Genomic DNA, 18,975 nt, shown 5'->3' with positions numbered 1-18,975 from the left:
ACAGAGCATGGCAAAGACATATCTCACAGCTAGTTCTACAAAACCACTCCCATATGTGCTCTGTATCTGGTCCTTGGTCTGTTAAGATGCAGGGAGGAGCATTCAGAGGCCTGAAATCACCATTGCTAAAGCATTAAACCTCACAACACTTCCCACCCATCATTGCAACTATAGCCCTGCCTCTATCATCATGACAGAAACATCTCAGCAGCACAGGAATTTCACAGAGACAAAACTTATAATTCAGCAATATAAGAATAATGGATATTTCAGAAGAAGAAGAAAAGGAGAAAGGAATAGAGAGCCAATTCAAAACAAAAAAAAAGAAAAAACTCTTAAAATTCTTCTGTTTACTTGGATGTTTTAGGGCAGTGGTCCCCAACTCCCGGGCTGTGGACCAGTACCGGTCCGTGGGCCATTTGGTACCGGTCCGCAGAGAAAGAATAAATAACTTACATTATTTCCGTTTTATCTGTATTTAAGTCTGAACGATGTTTTATTTTTAAAAAATGACCAGATTCCCTCTCTTACATCTAAGACTCACTCTTGATGCTTGTCTCGTAAGTTTGACAATTATATTTTTAAATACCACAGTTTTTACGCCGGTCGCATAATTTTATTTTGTGCATTTATCCTTCCCACCCTAAAGGTCGGTCCGTGAAAATATTTTCTGACATTAAACCAGTCTGTGGCCCAAAAAAGGTTGGGGACCACTGTTTTAGGGGACTACTCTTCTTTTAATTTTTTGTTTTTATTTAGTTTTTTATTGTTCTTTTGTTTGTTTTTGACTAGTTTTTTTTCTTTCTGATTTTTCTTTGTGGATTTTATATTTTACTTTTAATTTTTATATTTCTGATGGCTTTAGGCGACCCCTGTGTTTTGGTCGTTTGACCCCCGCTGGGGTCGTGACCCACAGGTTGAGAACCACTGACCTAGAGGAAATGGATAAATTTTTAGAACTATACAATCTTCCTAGACTGAGTCACAAAGAAGTGGAAGACCTAAATAGACCCATAAGCAGGGAGGAAATAGAAACAACTATCAAAAACCTCCCCCCAAATTAAAGATCAGGACCAGATGTCTACACTAGTGAATTCTACCAAACATTCAAAGAAGATTTGCTACCTATCCTTCTCAAAGTCTTCCAAAAAATAGAAGAAGAAGCAATACTCCCCAACACATCTTATGAGGCCAACATTACCCTGATACCAAAACCTGGCAAGGACAACACACACAAAAAAACTACAGACCAATATCTCTAATGAATACAGATGCAAATATTCTACACAAAATACTAGCATTGAATACAATGATTTATTAAAAAAATAATAAACCATGATCAAGTGGGATTCATTCCAGGAGCACAAGGATGGGTTAACATATGCAAAGAAATCAATGTAATATACCATATCAAGAAAACAAAAATCATATGATCCTATCAATAGCTGCAGAAAAGGCAATCGATAAAATACAACATCTATTGATGCTTAAAACACTCATTAAAATGGGTATAGAAGGAAGGTATCTAAGAATAATAAAGGCCATATATGACAAACCACCAGCCAAATGGTGAAAACTGAAAGTTTTTCTTCTAAAATCAGAAACAAGACAAGGATATCTAATCTCTCACTCTTACTCAACATAGTACTGGGAGTCCTAGCCAGAGCAATCAGGCAAGAGAAAGAAATAAAAATCATCCATATTAGAAAAGAAGAAGTAAGGGTATTAATTTTTGCTGAGGACATGATCCTGTATTTAGAAAACACCAAACACTCTACTGAAAAACTATTAGAAACAATGAAGAAGTACAGTAAAGTGCAAAATACAAAATCTACTGCTTTCTTATACACTAACAAAGAATTTTCAAAAAATGAATTGAAAAAACAAATTCCTTTTAAAATTGCAAGAAAAAAATAATAAAATACCTGGAAATAAACTTAACAGAGGACATGAAGAACCTATATACTGAAAACAACAAAGAATTATTAAAAATAATTTTAAAAATACAATGAAATGTAAAATTAGTCTAGTTCATGGATCAGAAGAATCAACATAGTTAAAATTATTATATTACCCAAAGCAATATACAAATTTAATGCAATCACCAATGTCATTTTGTCATGAAACAGAACGAAAAATCACCAGATTTGTATAGAATCATAAAAGACCCTGAATAGTCAAAGCAATCCTGAGAAAAAATAATAAAGCCAGAGGTATCACACTACCTGACTTCAAATTATACTACAGAGCCATGATAATAAAAATATCATAATATTAGCAAAAATAAAAAACAGATATACAAACCAATGGAACAGAATTGAGAGCATAGAAATAAAATCACGTAGATATGGACAAATAATCTTTGAGAAAGGAGCCAAAAACACACAATGGAGAAAAGAAAGCTTCTTTGAAAAATGATGCTGGATAAATTGGAAAACCACATGCAAATGAATAAAATTTAGTTACAATATATCCCCATGCATAAAATTAATGCAAAAAAAGATCAAAGACCTAAATATAAGATCTGAAACAATAAATTACATGGAAGAAAATATAGGTACTGAACTTATGTACCTTGGCTATAGAGAACATTTTATAAATTTGACCCAAAAGCAAGGGAAGTAAAGGTAACAATAAATTAATGGGACTATATCAAACAAAAAAACTTTTGCACAGCTAAAGAAACTGATGACAAAACAAAAAAGCAGCCAACCAAATGAGGATGATATTCATAAATAACAGCTCTTATAAGGGTTAATATCCAAAATATATAAAGAACCCACAAAGCTCAGCAACATTCAAGTAAACAGTCCAATTAAAAAATGAGGAGAGGGCCTGAACAGATACTTCTACCAAGAAGACATACAATGGCCAAGAGATATATAAAAATATGCTCATCTTCGCTAGCTATTAGAGAAATATAAATCAATACTACAATGAGATACCACCTCATACCTGTTAGATTAGCTATTAACAACAAGACAGGTAATAACAAGTGTTGGAGAGACTGTGGAGGAAAACGAACCCTCATTCACTGTTGGTAGGAATGTAAACTGGTATAGCCATTATGGAAGACAGTATGGTTGTACCTCAAAATATTACAAATAGAATAATCATATGACCCAGCAACCCCTTTACTGGATATCTACTCAAAAAATTCAAAAACATTGGCACACAAAGACATATATATTCCCATGTAAATCGCAGCATTATTCATGGTGGCCAAGACATGGAAACAGCTAATGTATCTGTCAATAAAGGATTGGATAGAAAGGATGTGGTACATATATACAAAGGAATACTACTCAGCCATAAGAAATGATCATATATTGCCATTTGCAACAACATGGATGGACCATGAGAACATTATACTAAGTGAAATCAGTAAATCAGAAAAAGCTAAGAACTATATGATTTCATACATAGGTAGGATATAAAACTGAGACTCCATGGACATAAATAAAGGTGAAGTGGTTACCAGGGAGAAGGTGGAAGAAAGTAAAAAGGGACAAATATATATCTCACATATGTGGGATGTAAAACTGAGACTTATGGACATAGATAAAAGTAAAATGGTTATCAGGGGGTGGGAGTTGCAGGAAGAGGGGAGTAAAGGGGTCAAATATACAGTGAACACAGTGGCCAAGACATGGAAACAACCAAAAAGCCCTTCAATAGAAGACTGGATAAAGAAGATGTGGCACATATACACTATGGAATACTACTCAGCCATAAGAAATGATGACATCAGATCATTTACAGCAAAATGGTGGGATCTTGATAACATTATAAGGAGTGAAATAAGCAAATCAGAAAAAAACAAGAACTACATGATTCCATACATTGGTGGAACATAAAAATGAGACTAAGAGACATGGACAAGAGTGTGGTGGTTACCAAGGGTTGGGGGGGAGGGAGGACATGGGAGGGAGAGAGGGAGAGTTAGGGGGAGGGGGAGGGGCACAGAGAACTAGATAGAGGGTGACGGAGGACAATCTGACTTTGGGCGAGGGGTTTGCAACATAATTTGATGACAAAATAACCTAGACATGTTTTCTTTGAATATATGTACCCTGATTTATTAATGTCATCCCATTACCATTAATAAAAATTTATTAAAAAAAAAATAAAATAAAATAAAATAAAATAAAAAATAAATAAAAAAAAATATATACAGTGAACAGAAAATGATTTGACTTTGGGTGATGGGCACACAACACAATCAACAGTTCAAATATTATAGAGATAGAGATATTCACCTGAAACCTATGTACTTTATTGAATAATGTAACCCCACTAAATTTAATTTCTAAATTAAAAAAAGAGAAAAATGGAAGTAATCTAAATGTCCATCAATAGGGGAATGACGAAATAAGTGAGGAGCAATAGAGCCTGGGGAAACACTGGTCAACAAGACAAATGAGTAGAGATAGACTCTGGGCCAGTGCAGTGGTTCCCCAAACTTGAGTCACCTAAGGGGACCCTTCAGGATTTGGGGCTTATTGCAGAATCTGGTAACTGAACTTTTTTTTTTTCTCTAAATCATCCTTAAGTTAGCCCTTTCTCCTCACCCATAGTTTCTTCCTAAACAGTGATATCTGTGAAATCTCAAATGTTAGCCATATATTTTGAACTATAAAACTCTTAAATATATTTCTCTGAATCTTAATACCATCTAAAATCCTAGTAACTGCCTTACCATTCTCATACCTCACTTGGGGACACTGCTAAAATACAATCCACCACATGGAAATAAGATCTTTTTTTCCCAAATCTATTCTTCTAAAACAAGTACAAAAAAGGAGGTAGGGTTGGAGTAGGGATGTTGCCTTGTTCCAAGAGATGGAGAGGAAGAGAAAGAAAGAGAAATAGAGAGATTGAAAAAGAGAGAGAGAATGATATCTTTGTGAATTTTTTTCTTTCCAATCCTCTAATACCTCCTCTTCCTCCTGGCTTGGCAGATCTTCCCTGGAGCCGAAGGATGGCCACTGCCCAAGTACCTGGGCTCCTGTGGCAGGTTCTTGGTCAGCACCAGCACCAGCCCGCTGCATGAATTCTATGGTGCACCCCCAGATCAGGCAGCCGACCTGGCCTACCAGCTCCTCAGGGTCCTGGAGTCTCTAAGAAGCAATGATTTGAATTACTTCCTCTACTTCACTCGTGTGGATGCCACCATGTTTGGCATCCTTAACAACGGGCATCTGTTCATCCGGGATGCTAGTGCCCTGGGTGTCATCGACAAGCAGGAAGGTACTCAGCATGGGCTTGGCTGAGCAGCTGTCAAAGGGGAAGTCAGAGTGATAGGAGCTTGATGGGGTGCCTGGAGGTAGTACCATTGGGCCTTTCCAGTCTCCTTATGCCATAGTGAGAGCAGCCCAATTTCATGTTGAATGTCCCTCTCCCCTTTTAGAATTCCTGCTCCAATGCCATTTACAAAGGGGAACTGGTCTTGACCTTGCCTATGGGAGATTTTGCATGATGGCATGGCCGCAAAGGCAATGCTGTTGTCCAACGTGGTCTGTGTGGCCCAGGGCTCTGCCCTGCCCTTCCTCACACACACACACCACTCCTGGATCCATTTTCTTCTGAGTGCCTTTCACATCAGATGCTTTCAGCCTTTATCTGAAACTTGATCATCTGGCTGATTCATTTGTATATTTTGCAATCCATATGGTACTTTTATTTTTAATAAAGTTTTCAATTAAAAAGCATGGAACCACATGAAGTATATGAGTGAATCATGTTTTACACCATGTGCACAGACTCATCAGGGCTTCTGTAGCCCTTTGAGCATTTCAATCTCTAACGGTGGCCAAATGTTGTGAGCCCAATGATAGGACAGAAAAAATTTTATATGAGAAGACCTACAAAGATAAATCAAGTCAACATGCTTACTCACTTTCTGCTTTACCTTTATTAGAAGAAATGAGGCTGATTCCAGAATATTTGGGATATGTAAACCACTAAATGTCAGTCTCTCTACAACCCACTGAATGCATATATTCTGGATTACCTGTTTTTTTCTCCTGACTTTGTATTTAAAAGTGGCAAATAAAACCAGTTCTAGTAATTTTCTAAGTTCCTTAATTTGGTAGTAAGGATAGGAGAATCATGATATAGGGGTGAGCTCTACAGTTATAAGCCCAAATTCTGGTAGGGATAAGTGTGTTTTTCATTCCTGGGACCTCAACCTGTTGTAGCTGAGAGAGTTCCTTCCATGTTGTTTTCAGCAGGGGCCATTGTGTTCCTGAGCCTTAAATCTCCTGATGACAGGAGATGCTAGGAGACTAAACTACTTCATTAAGCAATCCGAATTAGTGGCATCTCCCCCAAGGAAAAAGGTTGTAGGGTGTGTAACATTTCTTGTTTCTCTTCTAGGCAGCCAAGCAGCCACCAGGGCAAGAGAGAATAAAGACATCTTTAGCTGCCTGGTTACTGGCTGCCAGGCCGAGCTGTCATCCTGTGACACCATTCCTGAGAAGCAGAGCCTGGTGCTGGTGTGTCAGCAGGTGCTGCCTCAACTTCTGCAGGGGAAGTTCTCCTCTCCAGTGCAGGAGCAGATAGATGTCCTCCTGGCTAAGTGTGGGGAGGGCGTCCAACCAGACCCTGAAGTCCTCAGGGCTGCCAGCCAGCTGAAAGACATCTTGAGACCCCTGAGAACCTGTGACCCCAGATTTGCCTACCGCTACCCAGACTGCAAGTATAATGATAAGTTCTGATGGGCAGGAGTCTGGCTGGCTTCCAGCAACAACACTATTGGCTCTCCATTTCCTGGTTGGGTTTTTGCAAGGTTGAAAGAAGCAGCTGTTTTAGACATTAAGAGAAATGCACATTCATTTCCCAGTGACTAAGGAACATTCCAACAACCAGAGGGCAGTTGTGCAACATGGTGTTATTGCCTCTGCTGGCTGGAACATCACAAAAGAGCCAGAGGTGGACATCATAAGATTCAGGTATGGACAATCACTCAAACTCTGAGCCTCTATTTCCTCTGTTTTTCGCAACACTTGAGATAGTGAAAGAAGACAGAGATGTGAAGGGCCGGGAAATAGGCTTCCTACCCTCCACCAACATGGTTATAAAGTGTTTTTATAAGTGTACACAGGCAGGATGAATGAGACAGAAGAGTGGAAGTCAAGAAACTGGCATGAAGAGTGAGGTCCCTGGCCAATAGCATGTTAAGTTAGATGCAGAGAAAGAGGCCCTTTCCTGCTCCCTGTGTCCCTGAGCTAGCCCTCCTGTCACTCCCCACACCATCCCAGGGTAAGAAGATTGCAGACCAAAGACACACATGGATAAGATCATGCCTGGGTGAAGCACTTCCTGGTATGGGAAGGAGCCACAGGTAAGAAGGGAGGATGGGAAGGAAACCAATATGTTCATCCAGATCCTCTGAGAAGCAGGTGTCAAGAAAGGATGAAACAGTCAAGGATTGTATTAAGAAACATACCTGTGTAGAATGAAAGAAGGAATGAGCCAGAGATGGCTGGGATAGCCAGCAGGTCAAGCTGAAAGTCTGAGCCCAAAGGTTGGGTGGGAGTATCCTAGACTATCTTGTACACAATGGAAGTTTCGGCAAAGTTGTCAAGGTATCCTTGAGACACAGCTAGCCATCAGATGAGCCCCAAATCTCAAACAATGGGAAGTCCTTATAGCCTTGCAGCAGAGAATAGCCTATGGGAGGCATGGCTTCAGCCTAACCAGAAAGATAGATTTCAAGGTGCAGCACAGGGGACCTAGCCAGTTCCACTCCCAGGAGTGAGAGGTCTGTGAATAGAACAGTCGCACTGTAGCCATAGCTGGACCCAGGCCAACTTTCACCACAATATGGCCTCCAGTGTAAGACTCTAAGGAATCTGAGAATGGTCATTCAAACTTGATCTTACAGGTCATTATAAATTTTTTCAAGGTCAGTCAACAAAACATACTTTAGCAAATTTTTTTTGTGTGTGTGACAGAGAGAGAGAGAGAGAGAGAGGCACAGATAGGGACAGACAGACAGGAAGGAAGAGAGGTGAGAAGCATCCATTTTTTGTTGTGGCATCTTAGTTGTTCACTGATTGCTTTCTCATATGTGCCTTGACTGGGGGGCTACAGCAGACTGAGTCACCCCTTGCTCAAGCCAGTGAACTTGGGCTCAAGCTGGTGAGCCTTGCTCAAACTAGATGAGCCCACGCTCAAGCTGGCGACCTCAGAGTTTCGAACCTGGGTCCTCCGCATCCCAGTCCGACACGCTATCCACTGCACCACCGCCTGATCAGGCTCAAATGTTTGTTAACTTGATTTATACCTTTTAAATATTTAGCCACATGGTATGTAAGCCTCCATGTATATTCTTGCCCTGGCCCCTCAAACATTATTGGGGAGCAAAAGTACATTTACAGTTGTATTACTATATTTATATAGTACCATGGCAGTAAGGATGACAGGCCAAACTTCTGGAAGAGCAGGCTTGGGCTACCTGAGAATCTGAGATGGTTGCTTTCTGGCTTGGTCTGCAAGAAGCAGATTGACCACCCTTCCCAACCCCTTGCTTTCAGCCCAGTGAAACTGATGTTAGATTTCTGGCCTTCAGAACTGTAAGAGAATAAATGCCTATTGCTTTAGGCCACTCATTTTGTAGTAATTTGTTAGAGCAGCCTCAGGAAATGAACACACATCCTGAACTCCATCTTGGTGTCTGCTTCTAGAGAACCCAACCTGCAGTACCCCCTAACTCTAGCCTATTGTGATGGATTCAAAAGCCAGACCTGACATGAGGAAGTATATTAGTGTCTGTACCCAGGGCTGAGGCTTAGATGATTCCATTCTTCCTCTGCATCATTTAAGACTCTGTCTGAGATATTACCTTGACCAGAAGCTTTTCCTGACAGTGCAAGCTCCTGTGAGCCCTTCCTTAATCCCATTTTTTTTTACCTCTAAACCACAAATCTGCACACCATATGAGGTTAATCCCAAGGGGTATTCCAGAGAGATCTGTGTCCTACCTTCCCATTATGCTGAGAGATCCCTGAAGGCGGTAGTGGTTTAAGTGGATGGGAGGATGGGGGGGGGCTCTTTGTTCCCATAGCAACCAGCACAGGGCTGTTCACAATGCAATTGCTAGGAAACTTCATTCTGAGAACAATGTCTGCGTTCTTCAGATATTTTTGCTTGATGTTTTTTACACACCATGTGCTATAGAATGAATGTTTATGTCTTCCCAAAATTCACATATTGAAGTCTTAACCTTTAAGGTGAAGGTATTAGGAGGTGGAGCATTTGGGAGAAGATTAGATCCTGAGGGTAAAACCCTCACGAATGAGATTCATAACCTTATAAAAGAAACCCCAAAGATCTCCTTGGCCCTTTCTTTCCTGTAAATACACATTGAGAAGGTACAGGCTATGAACAAGGAAGTGGGTCCTCACAAGGTTCTGAATCTACCAGTGCCTTGATCTTGGACTTTCAGCCTCCAGAACTGTGAGAAATAAATGTGTATTGCTTATAAGCCACCCAGTCTATGGTATTTTGTTATAGCAGCCCAAATGGACTAAGACACCATGCTGACCATATATACAAGGTAAAACAAAAGTAGGTTTACAGTTGTGAGTACATGAAATATGAAGTTTATTCTTGTATTGTTATTTATTAATTATTGTACTGTTTTCCATATAAACAACTGTAAACTTTTGTCTGACCCTAAATTGGACACAACCACTTCCTTGAGAACTGCTCTTTCCTCTCAACAATCAAGAGACAGGTGAGTCAACAATCAAGAGACTTCAGCCAGAACACATTTATCGTGGTGTATTCTTAATTTCCTAGAACCTTATTGGATGCATCAGAGTATTTTTCTGAGTTTTGCCAGCCACTGCCTTTTTGCCTTTGAAGTTGGTTACATAATTTGTGGGGTTCAATGCAATATGAAAATGTGGGACCTTCTGTTACTAAGAATTGCAAGATGAGAAAAGCAGAGTATCAAGCTAAACACAAGTCTGTGGGACTGCATATGTTGCATGACCATGAAGCAGGCCCTGGGTGCCTGAGAATACTAATTCTCAAACTTAGCACAGAGTGTTCTTGGGGTTTACCAAGGTCTCACTTGACCTCTACAACCAAGGGGAATAGGTGTGGAACCAAAGGTGATATATAAAATATTTAACAACTGCCATGGCAAAGGACTGACTTATGAGAACAGACTCCATCAGCTACAACTAACAGGTGGGCATAACCACAACTCTGTGGGTAAATTCTACTATTCAAATGAGGAAACTGGTTCAAGCAATAATTTTAGGTCTCTTGCTCTCTCAGCCCTTCCTTATAGCATCTGACTTCTGCTTCTAACTGATTCCATGAGCCTGAACATTTTCACTAGGTTTAAGATACTTTGTTGAATTTTGGGGGTGGGGGAGGTTGGGAAAGATCTAGAGCCCAGGAAGCAAATAGACTTTGTTCCAAATCATGATTCTGCTGATTACTGTGTAACTATAGGCAAGTTGCTTAAATTCTCTGAGCCTCACTTTCTTTATTCTTAAAATGGGAAGAAAAAGTTTCATCCTCTTGGGGTTACTGTCCTGTTTAAATAACACAATGTCTTTCAAGAGTTTGGCACACATGAGCATTCTGTATTTGAAGGCAATTAAGGAAAGAGCAAAGGGTCTCCCAGCCGAAAGAGCTCTTCACACAGCCAAGGCAAGTGCTGCAGCCTCTTGGGAAGGACCATCATGCTTGCCCCCAAGCCACTACTACCCTAGCCCAGAAGAGTCCCCAAGATGCCACAGGAAGCTAGACAGTCTGACTAGGAACATTTTTCTTCCCTCCTACTATCTAGACTCTAGGCTAATTATGAATGGCAGCTGGGTATTCCTAACTCAGCCCTCCACCAGGCTCAGAATGGAATTCTCCTCAAGCAGGTAGTGTTGGAGGCCTTGGGAAGTCCATCTGCACTCAGTATTGGATAGAAATGAGAAAGCTCAACAATGATTCATTGAAAGCTCACTGCCTGTTGGTGGTGATGTAACTTTTCTGTTCACTTTGGGCCTGCTGTTCACATATTCTGGTACATCTGAGCTCACATGCACACAAGTATACTCCGGTCTGTCCATAGCTCTTTATGGCATTGTTTAAAATGTTTGAAGTTTTGGATGTGTGGGAAGGTCAATTCCCAGGAAGAGAGCCCTGAATTTGCAAATATAATGACCCTCCAAAAAGGCAACTTAGAGGAATTAGTCAGCAACAGACAACTGGGTAACCAGTTCAGATGGCCTGCCCATTGGAGCCCTTTGTAAAAGTAGACAATGAGAAGTACTCCATCCCACTTGGGTGACCAGGGCATAGTCTCAGACCTGCACTGTGACTGTAGAGGGAGTGTGGCAGTGCAGAGGGAGCAGCAGCTTTGGAAGCAGATAGCCTTCAGATCCTGTGCTAGCTCCTCTCTCAAAAGTCAGTGCATCAAAGTTAGTTAATCATAGCATTCTTTGCAATTGCAAATACTGGAAATAACTTAAATACCCATACATAGGAGAGTGGCTGAATAAACTGGTACATTCACACAATGGAGTGCTATGCAACTCTGAAAAAGAATAAGACTTCTACGAATTGACATGAAACAATTTGTGAGATGTACTACTAAGTGAGAAAAAAAAGCAAAGCACGCAAAGGTATTATAGGGTGCTACTTTTCATGTAAGAACAAGGGCAATATGAGAAAACATTTATGTACTGCTAACTTGTATATATATATATATATATACATATATATGTGTATATATATATGTGTGTGTGTGTGTGTGTATATATATATGTGTGTATATATATATATGAGAGAGGATAAACCAGAAGCTAGTGAGATTAGTTACCTATTGCAGGTGGGTAAGAATTGGTAGAAAGAAGGGAGGAATTGGAATGAGGTAGTAGAGATGAGGAGTAACACTTGCCTGAGTATACTTTTTAGCAGAAATCTGACTCTTAGAATCATGCAAATGTCTCACATAGCTACAAATAAATAATTGAGATCAACCAGGATGTGGGCCAAACTAAAATGAAATACAAATAGTAAAAAATTAGTCTAACTGAAATACAGATGAATAAGATAACTACATTGAAGAACTAAGTGAAGTATCTTGGAAAGGAAATATTTTGACTACATAATATAAGACTAAAGACAAAAATAATGTATACACACTTTAAAATTGATAATTTTGTTATATGAATTTTACCTCAATTATAAAAGAATCATAGATTAAAAATTGTGCTCTAGAATGAAGACAAAATTGAACCCTGTGTTGTTAGACTAGAATTGAAGATATCACTCTGCATTTGGGATTTTAGATGGAAGATAGATAGATAGATAGATAGATAGATAGATAGATAGATAGATAGATGATAGATAGATAGATAGATAGATAGATAATAGATGATAGATAGATGATAGATAGATAGATAGATAGATAGATAGATAGATAGATAGATAGAAAGATAGATAGATAATAGATACATAGACAGACAGATATAAATGAATAGAAATATAATTCCTAGTTCAGGCTCTGAGGACTTGCAAGCAGTGACACCTCAGTACCTAGTGCCTACATCTTGGTTTCTCTGATAAAAGAAACCAGAACTCTTTGGAAAAATAGCTGATTCTAACACTAGGACAGAGAGAGCACAAGATGAGCTTGGAATAATCTTGTGTTGCAAGAAAAGAAGGAAGTGCTCAAAAACCTTTGGAAGCATGTCAAAAGGATATGGGAACCAACTTGAAGGGACTCCCAAAAGCCAAATGTGGGACAATTAGAGCAACAAAATAAATGATAGTAATGGATTATAACCCATAAAATAAAATATATTCTTATTAGATCACACTGACATAAATAATTGAATAAGTAAATAAGTGGAGAAGGCAGGAGCTCTTTCTTACAGAATTCCAATTAATAAATGTAGATGGAATTATGAAAGTGGAAAATTGTCACTTGACACATACCACTGTAATAATTATTGAAGACAAGAACCATCAATGGGGATAAAACTAGTAGATGAAAGTATGAGAAACAGGATGTTTACATAGCCTTAAAGTTATCTTGCCACAACATACTTATTAATTACAAAAGGAAAAATAGTAACTTTATGGTAAATAAGCCTGGCAGATATGACCTTATCCAAGTGATCAAGGTCAACATCATCAGTGATAAGTCATATAGACATTGTGTACACCCTGATACGGTGCACTGAGAAGCACACAGCATCTTCTCTGTTATTCTTCTTGAAAATGCAGAACCTCAACTGAATCATGAGATAACATCAGATAAATTGAGGGACATTCTACAACTGGCCATGAAAGACAAAGATTAAGAAATTATCACAGATTAGAGAAGACTAAGAAGACAAAAGAACTAAATGCAATGTGAGGTCCTCAATTGGATCCTTGACCAGAAAAGGGATATTAGTGGTATCAGTATTCACCAGCAGGAACACACCTATAGTTAAACAAGTTGAGTTTATTGCTCATTGCAAAAAGGGAGAAAGCACACCATGGAGTAACATGAGGGGTCTCAGTAAGAGGGAGTTAGAAAGAACTTCTTAAAAGATTGGGGCTTATTAGATAATTTAGAGGAGAGTTCAAGGAAGCAGGCTTTGATCTCAATTGTACACTGGCAGGAATTGGTGGTAAATCTGTGATTGCACACCTCAATAAGTCTTACCTGTAGGGCAGGAGTGATGAATCAAGCTAACATTGTAGTTAGTAAATCAGCAGTCACTCATATTAGCCAGCATAAGGAGATGTTTGGTTATTTTTGTTTAAATCATGTTCATGTTGTTGCTTGTAGTCAGACATGAATATGGAATGGCCCTGTTTTGTCTTGATTCATCATGGTCATGTATGGCCTTGTTTGACATTAGTGATTTGAGAAATTGTTTTTTGTTCAAGGAGAACACAAAGGCCCAACTATGAGGGCCAGGCCAGCTCTGAGCAACACCAATGGCAGGCCAGTTCCCAGCTACCACGGCTGCCTTTTTCTTTCTCAGTGAGACAACTGTTGAAACTCCAATAAGTTCTATTATATTAGTATATATTATTTTATCAATGCTAATTTCTTAATTTCAATAATTGTACTATGTTTATGGAAGATGCTAACATTAGGGGAAGTTGAATGAAAAACTCCATATATTATTTTAAAACTTTTTTGTAAGTCAGAAATTATTACAAAATAAAAAGTTACAAAAACAACTCAGTATATGAAGCAGAAATTGGTTCGGTGCCAGGTGAAGAAGCTTGGTTGCATATTGGGAATGTGCAATATATATATGTGTCTATATATATATAAAGACACATCCCAAAACATGAGAGCATTACCTGTGTGATAAGATAGTTCTCACTATGAGAAACACATGGAAGCTAAAATGGATTAAAAGGAAAATTTACATCTCTTATTTGGAGCTTAATCTAGGGTGATTCTCATTGAGTAGAAGCATCACTGTATCATTTTTGATGATTACTGCTTTTTCTCCTCTATTATTCAATTTGTTCAAGAGAATGTACCCATACTACAACCAGTGCAGCTCCTACTATACTGAAAAGCAGTAGATACCTGGGGCTCACACACTCATTTCTGATTCCTTCCTTTCTATGCACAGACCATAGTGCCTTTTGTAGACAGGGTGTCTAGCATAAATTGAAAATCCCTTGACACTCACAATGCCAGCTGAATCCATCTTTCCGCCTCACGCTTTTACCTGGAGTTTCTCTCTGAAATATCATTCTGTATGAGGAGTTGTGCCAAAAGTGAGTTAATATTTCCTTTGTCAAAATAACACATATCCTAGTATTTTGTTTTTTAATGATCCTACCCAAGGCAGGCAAAAATTCAGGAAAAGAAGCAAGTCATGGAAACTTGATGAGAATATAATCCTATTTTTAAAAACTGGCAACATTCATCAAGAGCCTCAAAAAGGATTGTACATTCTACCCAATAATTTTACTTCTGGGATGCTATCCAAAGGAAGTAATCAAGAATGCAGAGAGATTTATTCACAGACTGAGTGTTAAAACCACGGATTGAACACTTTTAACCTCTACTGAAAAGAGAGTCAGTGAAATTTTTAATAAGCATAAATTACCACACAGTGGAAAATGAGAGAGAATAAAAATAGAAACAAAATTTTAAAAGCTGGAAAGCAAATAACACCAGGACCAAATGAACTGAATCCTAAACTGGCAGCAATGGATGCTGGGAACCATCCCAATTTACACATCAAAATCTCTCAAAAGTTTGAGGAATTTGTGGCACTAGGCCCTTCAGGAAGTGAGAAAAAAACAGGTGGCTGAAATAAAGATAGGTCCTTTTATTTTTTTTCTTTCTTTTATTTTATTTTATGGTCAAAAATACAACTGTATTTAACCACCGTCAAAGACCTACAAGCAGAAACAAGGACAGCAGCAACACACAATCCAGCAATCAGGAAAGTCTTCATGGCATATGTAGGGAAAAGCAGTCTCATGTGTACAGTTTTTCAACTTCTGCTTGCCACTTAATGGGCCTGGAACACTTTTTTACCAAGCAATAAAGAGCCCACACAGCCCATGCAAGGCTTATTGTCTTGTGTGGGAATATGTTTCCATGTGCCAGGCTCAATGAGTATCCTTTGTTCTGTTTATGTGTATGTGCCAATAGCCCTCAGACACACCTCCAGATTTTAGCATTTCAGACTCCATGAGGAAGGGATCAGTCTTTCTGCTGTGGCATTACAGGAATGCATGCAGGCCAATTGTATTCATGGCCCATGGGGGCAGACGTCTACTATTAGAGTTGAACTTGCTCTGTTTCTTTTCTATGTGAATAAAAATGTTGTTCTATCCAGTGCTGACTGTTGTTTTTTCCTTGGTGACTCTGATACTAAGATACAGTGGGCAGAAGTTTTTGGATTTCTATTCCCGATGATTGGCATTGTTATGGTCTTTGCTATGCTCCATGTATTTGGAGTCCTTCTTGGCACTGGTGACCAGTACATAGTGTTCTACTCAACAGAATGATTCGTTCAAGCATTACAAGGGGCAAAGTGGATATTCCAGAGCAGAAATATGAACTGAAGGGAAACAGAACTTACGGTTGAGTGGGATGAAGAATGCAGATTGGTTTCTGGCAGGTCCCTGGGATGAGGGCACCTTAGATAGAATGAGGGGCCTCTTGACAGGTGAGTCAATTATCTCAGGTGGCTTTGGGATGGTAACTTGTCTCCTCCTGTATGACTGAAGTCCACTCTAAGCCACCCTTTCTCTGCCAGAGCACAGGGTGAGTGGCCATGAAAAAGATTTTGTAGCCTGACCTGTGGTGGCGCGGTGGATAAAGTGTCGACCTGGAAATGCTGAGGTTGCCGGTTTGAAACCCTGGGCTTGCCTGGTCAAGGCACATATGGGAGTTGATGCTTCCGGCTCCTCCCCCCTTCTGTCTCTCTTTCTCTCTGTGTCTCTCTCTCACCTTTCTAAAAATGAATAAATAAAAATAAATAAATAAATAAAAAGATTTTGTGTGCTGGCCCTCTAAGAGGGCACCTGGGTTTCTAGCAGTCTTCTGTCTCACCTTGGCAGACATATTCCCCACTGATTTTCACAAGTAGATTTTATGTGGGTTCCTCTTTTGGCTCTGGTGCTCTAGGCTGGGAATGTGAGCATGGAGTTGAGACCCCACAATCTTCAAGGAGAACCTTTGCAGCTGAGCCACCACTAGCAGGAATAAAGGCAGCCCTTTTCATATCTTTGCCCTTCCTAACAAGCTCAAGGTGGCTTCTTATGTTAATCTTGATTATAAGACTTCTGTTGAAGTAGTCTTCAGTTGTTTGTTTGGTTTGATGTTCTATAATAGTTCTAATTCTTATTTGGACATGAGAGCTTCCACCTACACTGTGTCCATCTTGCATCTCTTCTGTTCCCTGTGCTTTTGATGTCATACCTAAGAATCCACTGCCAAATCTAAAGTCATGAAGATTTATCACTAAGTCTTCTTCTAAGACTTTTAGATCTTTCATTTGTATTTTTGTCCATTTTGAGTTAATTTTTGTATAGGGTAGGAAGCAAAGGTCCAAAATCATTTTTTACATGTGAGTATCCAGTTTTCTTAGCACAATTTGTTGAAAAGACTGTTCTTTTCACATTGAAAGAACTTGGCACCCTGTCAAAAACAATTGACCATAGATGTATGGGTTTATATCTATTTCAATTATGTTGCAATGATCTATATATACATCAAGATAAAATCATCTCCCCTAAAATTAAAAATGTTATTTCAGAAAAGTTTAGTCTACAGTGATGTATTTCATTTTTTGGAAGATTATTACAGACATTTATAAATTTATAGTTTACTAGTAGTGTTTTTTTTAATAACAAAAATCCTTAGTTTCACTCTATCAACCAGAGTGGCTGTTATTAGTCATGCAACACCTCTTTTTTTAAGTGTCTATATGATGTACACTCCTAAATAATGAGTCTTAAAAGGTCTTTTTAGAAGCAATTGGATCCCAGATGCCCCCTTCCCCCTTTATAGCCAAGTAATGCCCAGGACATGGCCCTCCAAAACCTAACAAAAAATTGGAGGTTCCAGACAGAGTCAGAGGGTCTTCAAAAACAGTGCAGCCTGACCAGGTGGTGGCACAGTAAATAGAGCATCAGGCTGGGACATGGAGGACCTAGGTTCAAGACCCCAAGGTTGCCGGCTTGAGCGCGGACGTATCCAGCTAGAGTACAGGCTCACCAGCTTGAGCACGTGGTCCCTGGCTTGAGCATGGGTTATAGACATGATCCCATGGTCGCTGGCTTGAGCCCAAAGGTCGCTAGCTTGAGCAAGGGGTCACTAGCTCAGCTGAAGCCCCCTGCTCAAGGCCCATATGAGAAAGCAATCAATGAATAACTAAAGTGCCACAACAACAAGTTGATGCTTTTCATTTCTCTCCTTTCCTGTCTGTTTGTTCCTATCTGTCCTCCTCTTTGACTCTCTCTGTCTCTGTCAAAAAAACAAACAAATCAGAAACAGTACAAAGATTAGGACAGCAGGGGGCATGCCAAGATGGTGACGGAGTAGGAAGACATTGCATTTGCCACCACTAAGGACCAAACTGTAGTTATAACTAAATTTAAGAACAATCATCCTCAAAATCCAACTTAGGACTAAATGAAACAGAGTCTATAACCAAAGAGTCACAGAAAAAGCCATATCAAGACTTGTAGGAAGGGCAGAGACGCAAAAATGACTGCCCTTGCTCCCAAGAGTGAGCGGCAGATGAGGGCCCAAAGGAACTCTCGGCTGTGAGAAGGTTTTCCCTGAGAGGTTTTTCCTCAGAAGTGTGGATCCTAAGCCCCAGGCCAGGCACCCCAACCTAGAGCACCAGGGACTAGAAGAGGTACTCACATAGCATTTGGCAGTGAAAAGAGGTGAGGTGTCTCTCTTTGAGAAAGAGACAGGAGATCACAGAGACACAGCCACCCTCTTAAAGAGCCAATGCAGAAAATCTTGTTCACATCCACTTACCTTGGGCTTCAGAGAACAGAAGGTTGAGAGGTCTAGAGTTACATGAGAAGATTGTGAAATTGGAGGCCCAGGGGAGAGATGACGTGGGGGACAGCTACTGGAACTCCAGTGCTGAATCATTCTCCAATACTGCAGTCAACATCTTTCTTGGGTGGAGCAGTCCCTTCGTTGAGGCATCAGCCTGGGGGAAAGCAACTTCCCCACCCTCAGGAATCTCTGTTGCTCCACCTTATGGAGATTGGGTCCTGCTGAGAAGTAAGCAGCCTTGGCCAGAAAGCAGGGGACATGACAGTGACTCATTTGTATGGCATTGAGGCCATAATATTCCCCCATACACACACTTTTCTGAGAATATGACTGGTGTTTCCACCTTACCAGAGATTCAGTAGAAACTGTCCAGATTGTGGGAAGACCAAATCTCTGGGTTTTAGAGGCCATACCCACTGAACTCCTAGTAGCCACACCCTACTGAAGTCTGT

At 39.7% G+C, this 18,975-nt stretch overlaps 1 protein-coding gene across 2 annotated transcripts in view; it reads left to right on the top strand.

Annotated features, from left to right (window-relative positions):
- Positions 1–9,518, top strand: part of DIPK2B (divergent protein kinase domain 2B) — a 58,119-nt gene extending 48,601 nt beyond the window's left edge. For both annotated transcript variants that reach the window (XM_066250049.1, XM_066250048.1), the window contains 2 exons: positions 4,962–5,250; positions 6,379–9,518. In XM_066250049.1, the coding sequence (XP_066106146.1) occupies positions 4,962–5,250; positions 6,379–6,719 (630 nt within the window). In that variant the 3' untranslated portion in view covers positions 6,720–9,518. The remainder of the gene's footprint in view (positions 1–4,961; positions 5,251–6,378) is intronic.
- Positions 9,519–18,975: the final 9,457 nt, after the last annotated feature.

This window comes from Saccopteryx bilineata, chromosome X (genome assembly GCF_036850765.1).
Source record: "Saccopteryx bilineata isolate mSacBil1 chromosome X, mSacBil1_pri_phased_curated, whole genome shotgun sequence".
NCBI lineage: Eukaryota > Metazoa > Chordata > Mammalia > Chiroptera > Emballonuridae > Saccopteryx > Saccopteryx bilineata.
Note: the sequence above shows the minus strand (reverse complement) of the source record. Positions and strands in the feature narration are given on the sequence as shown.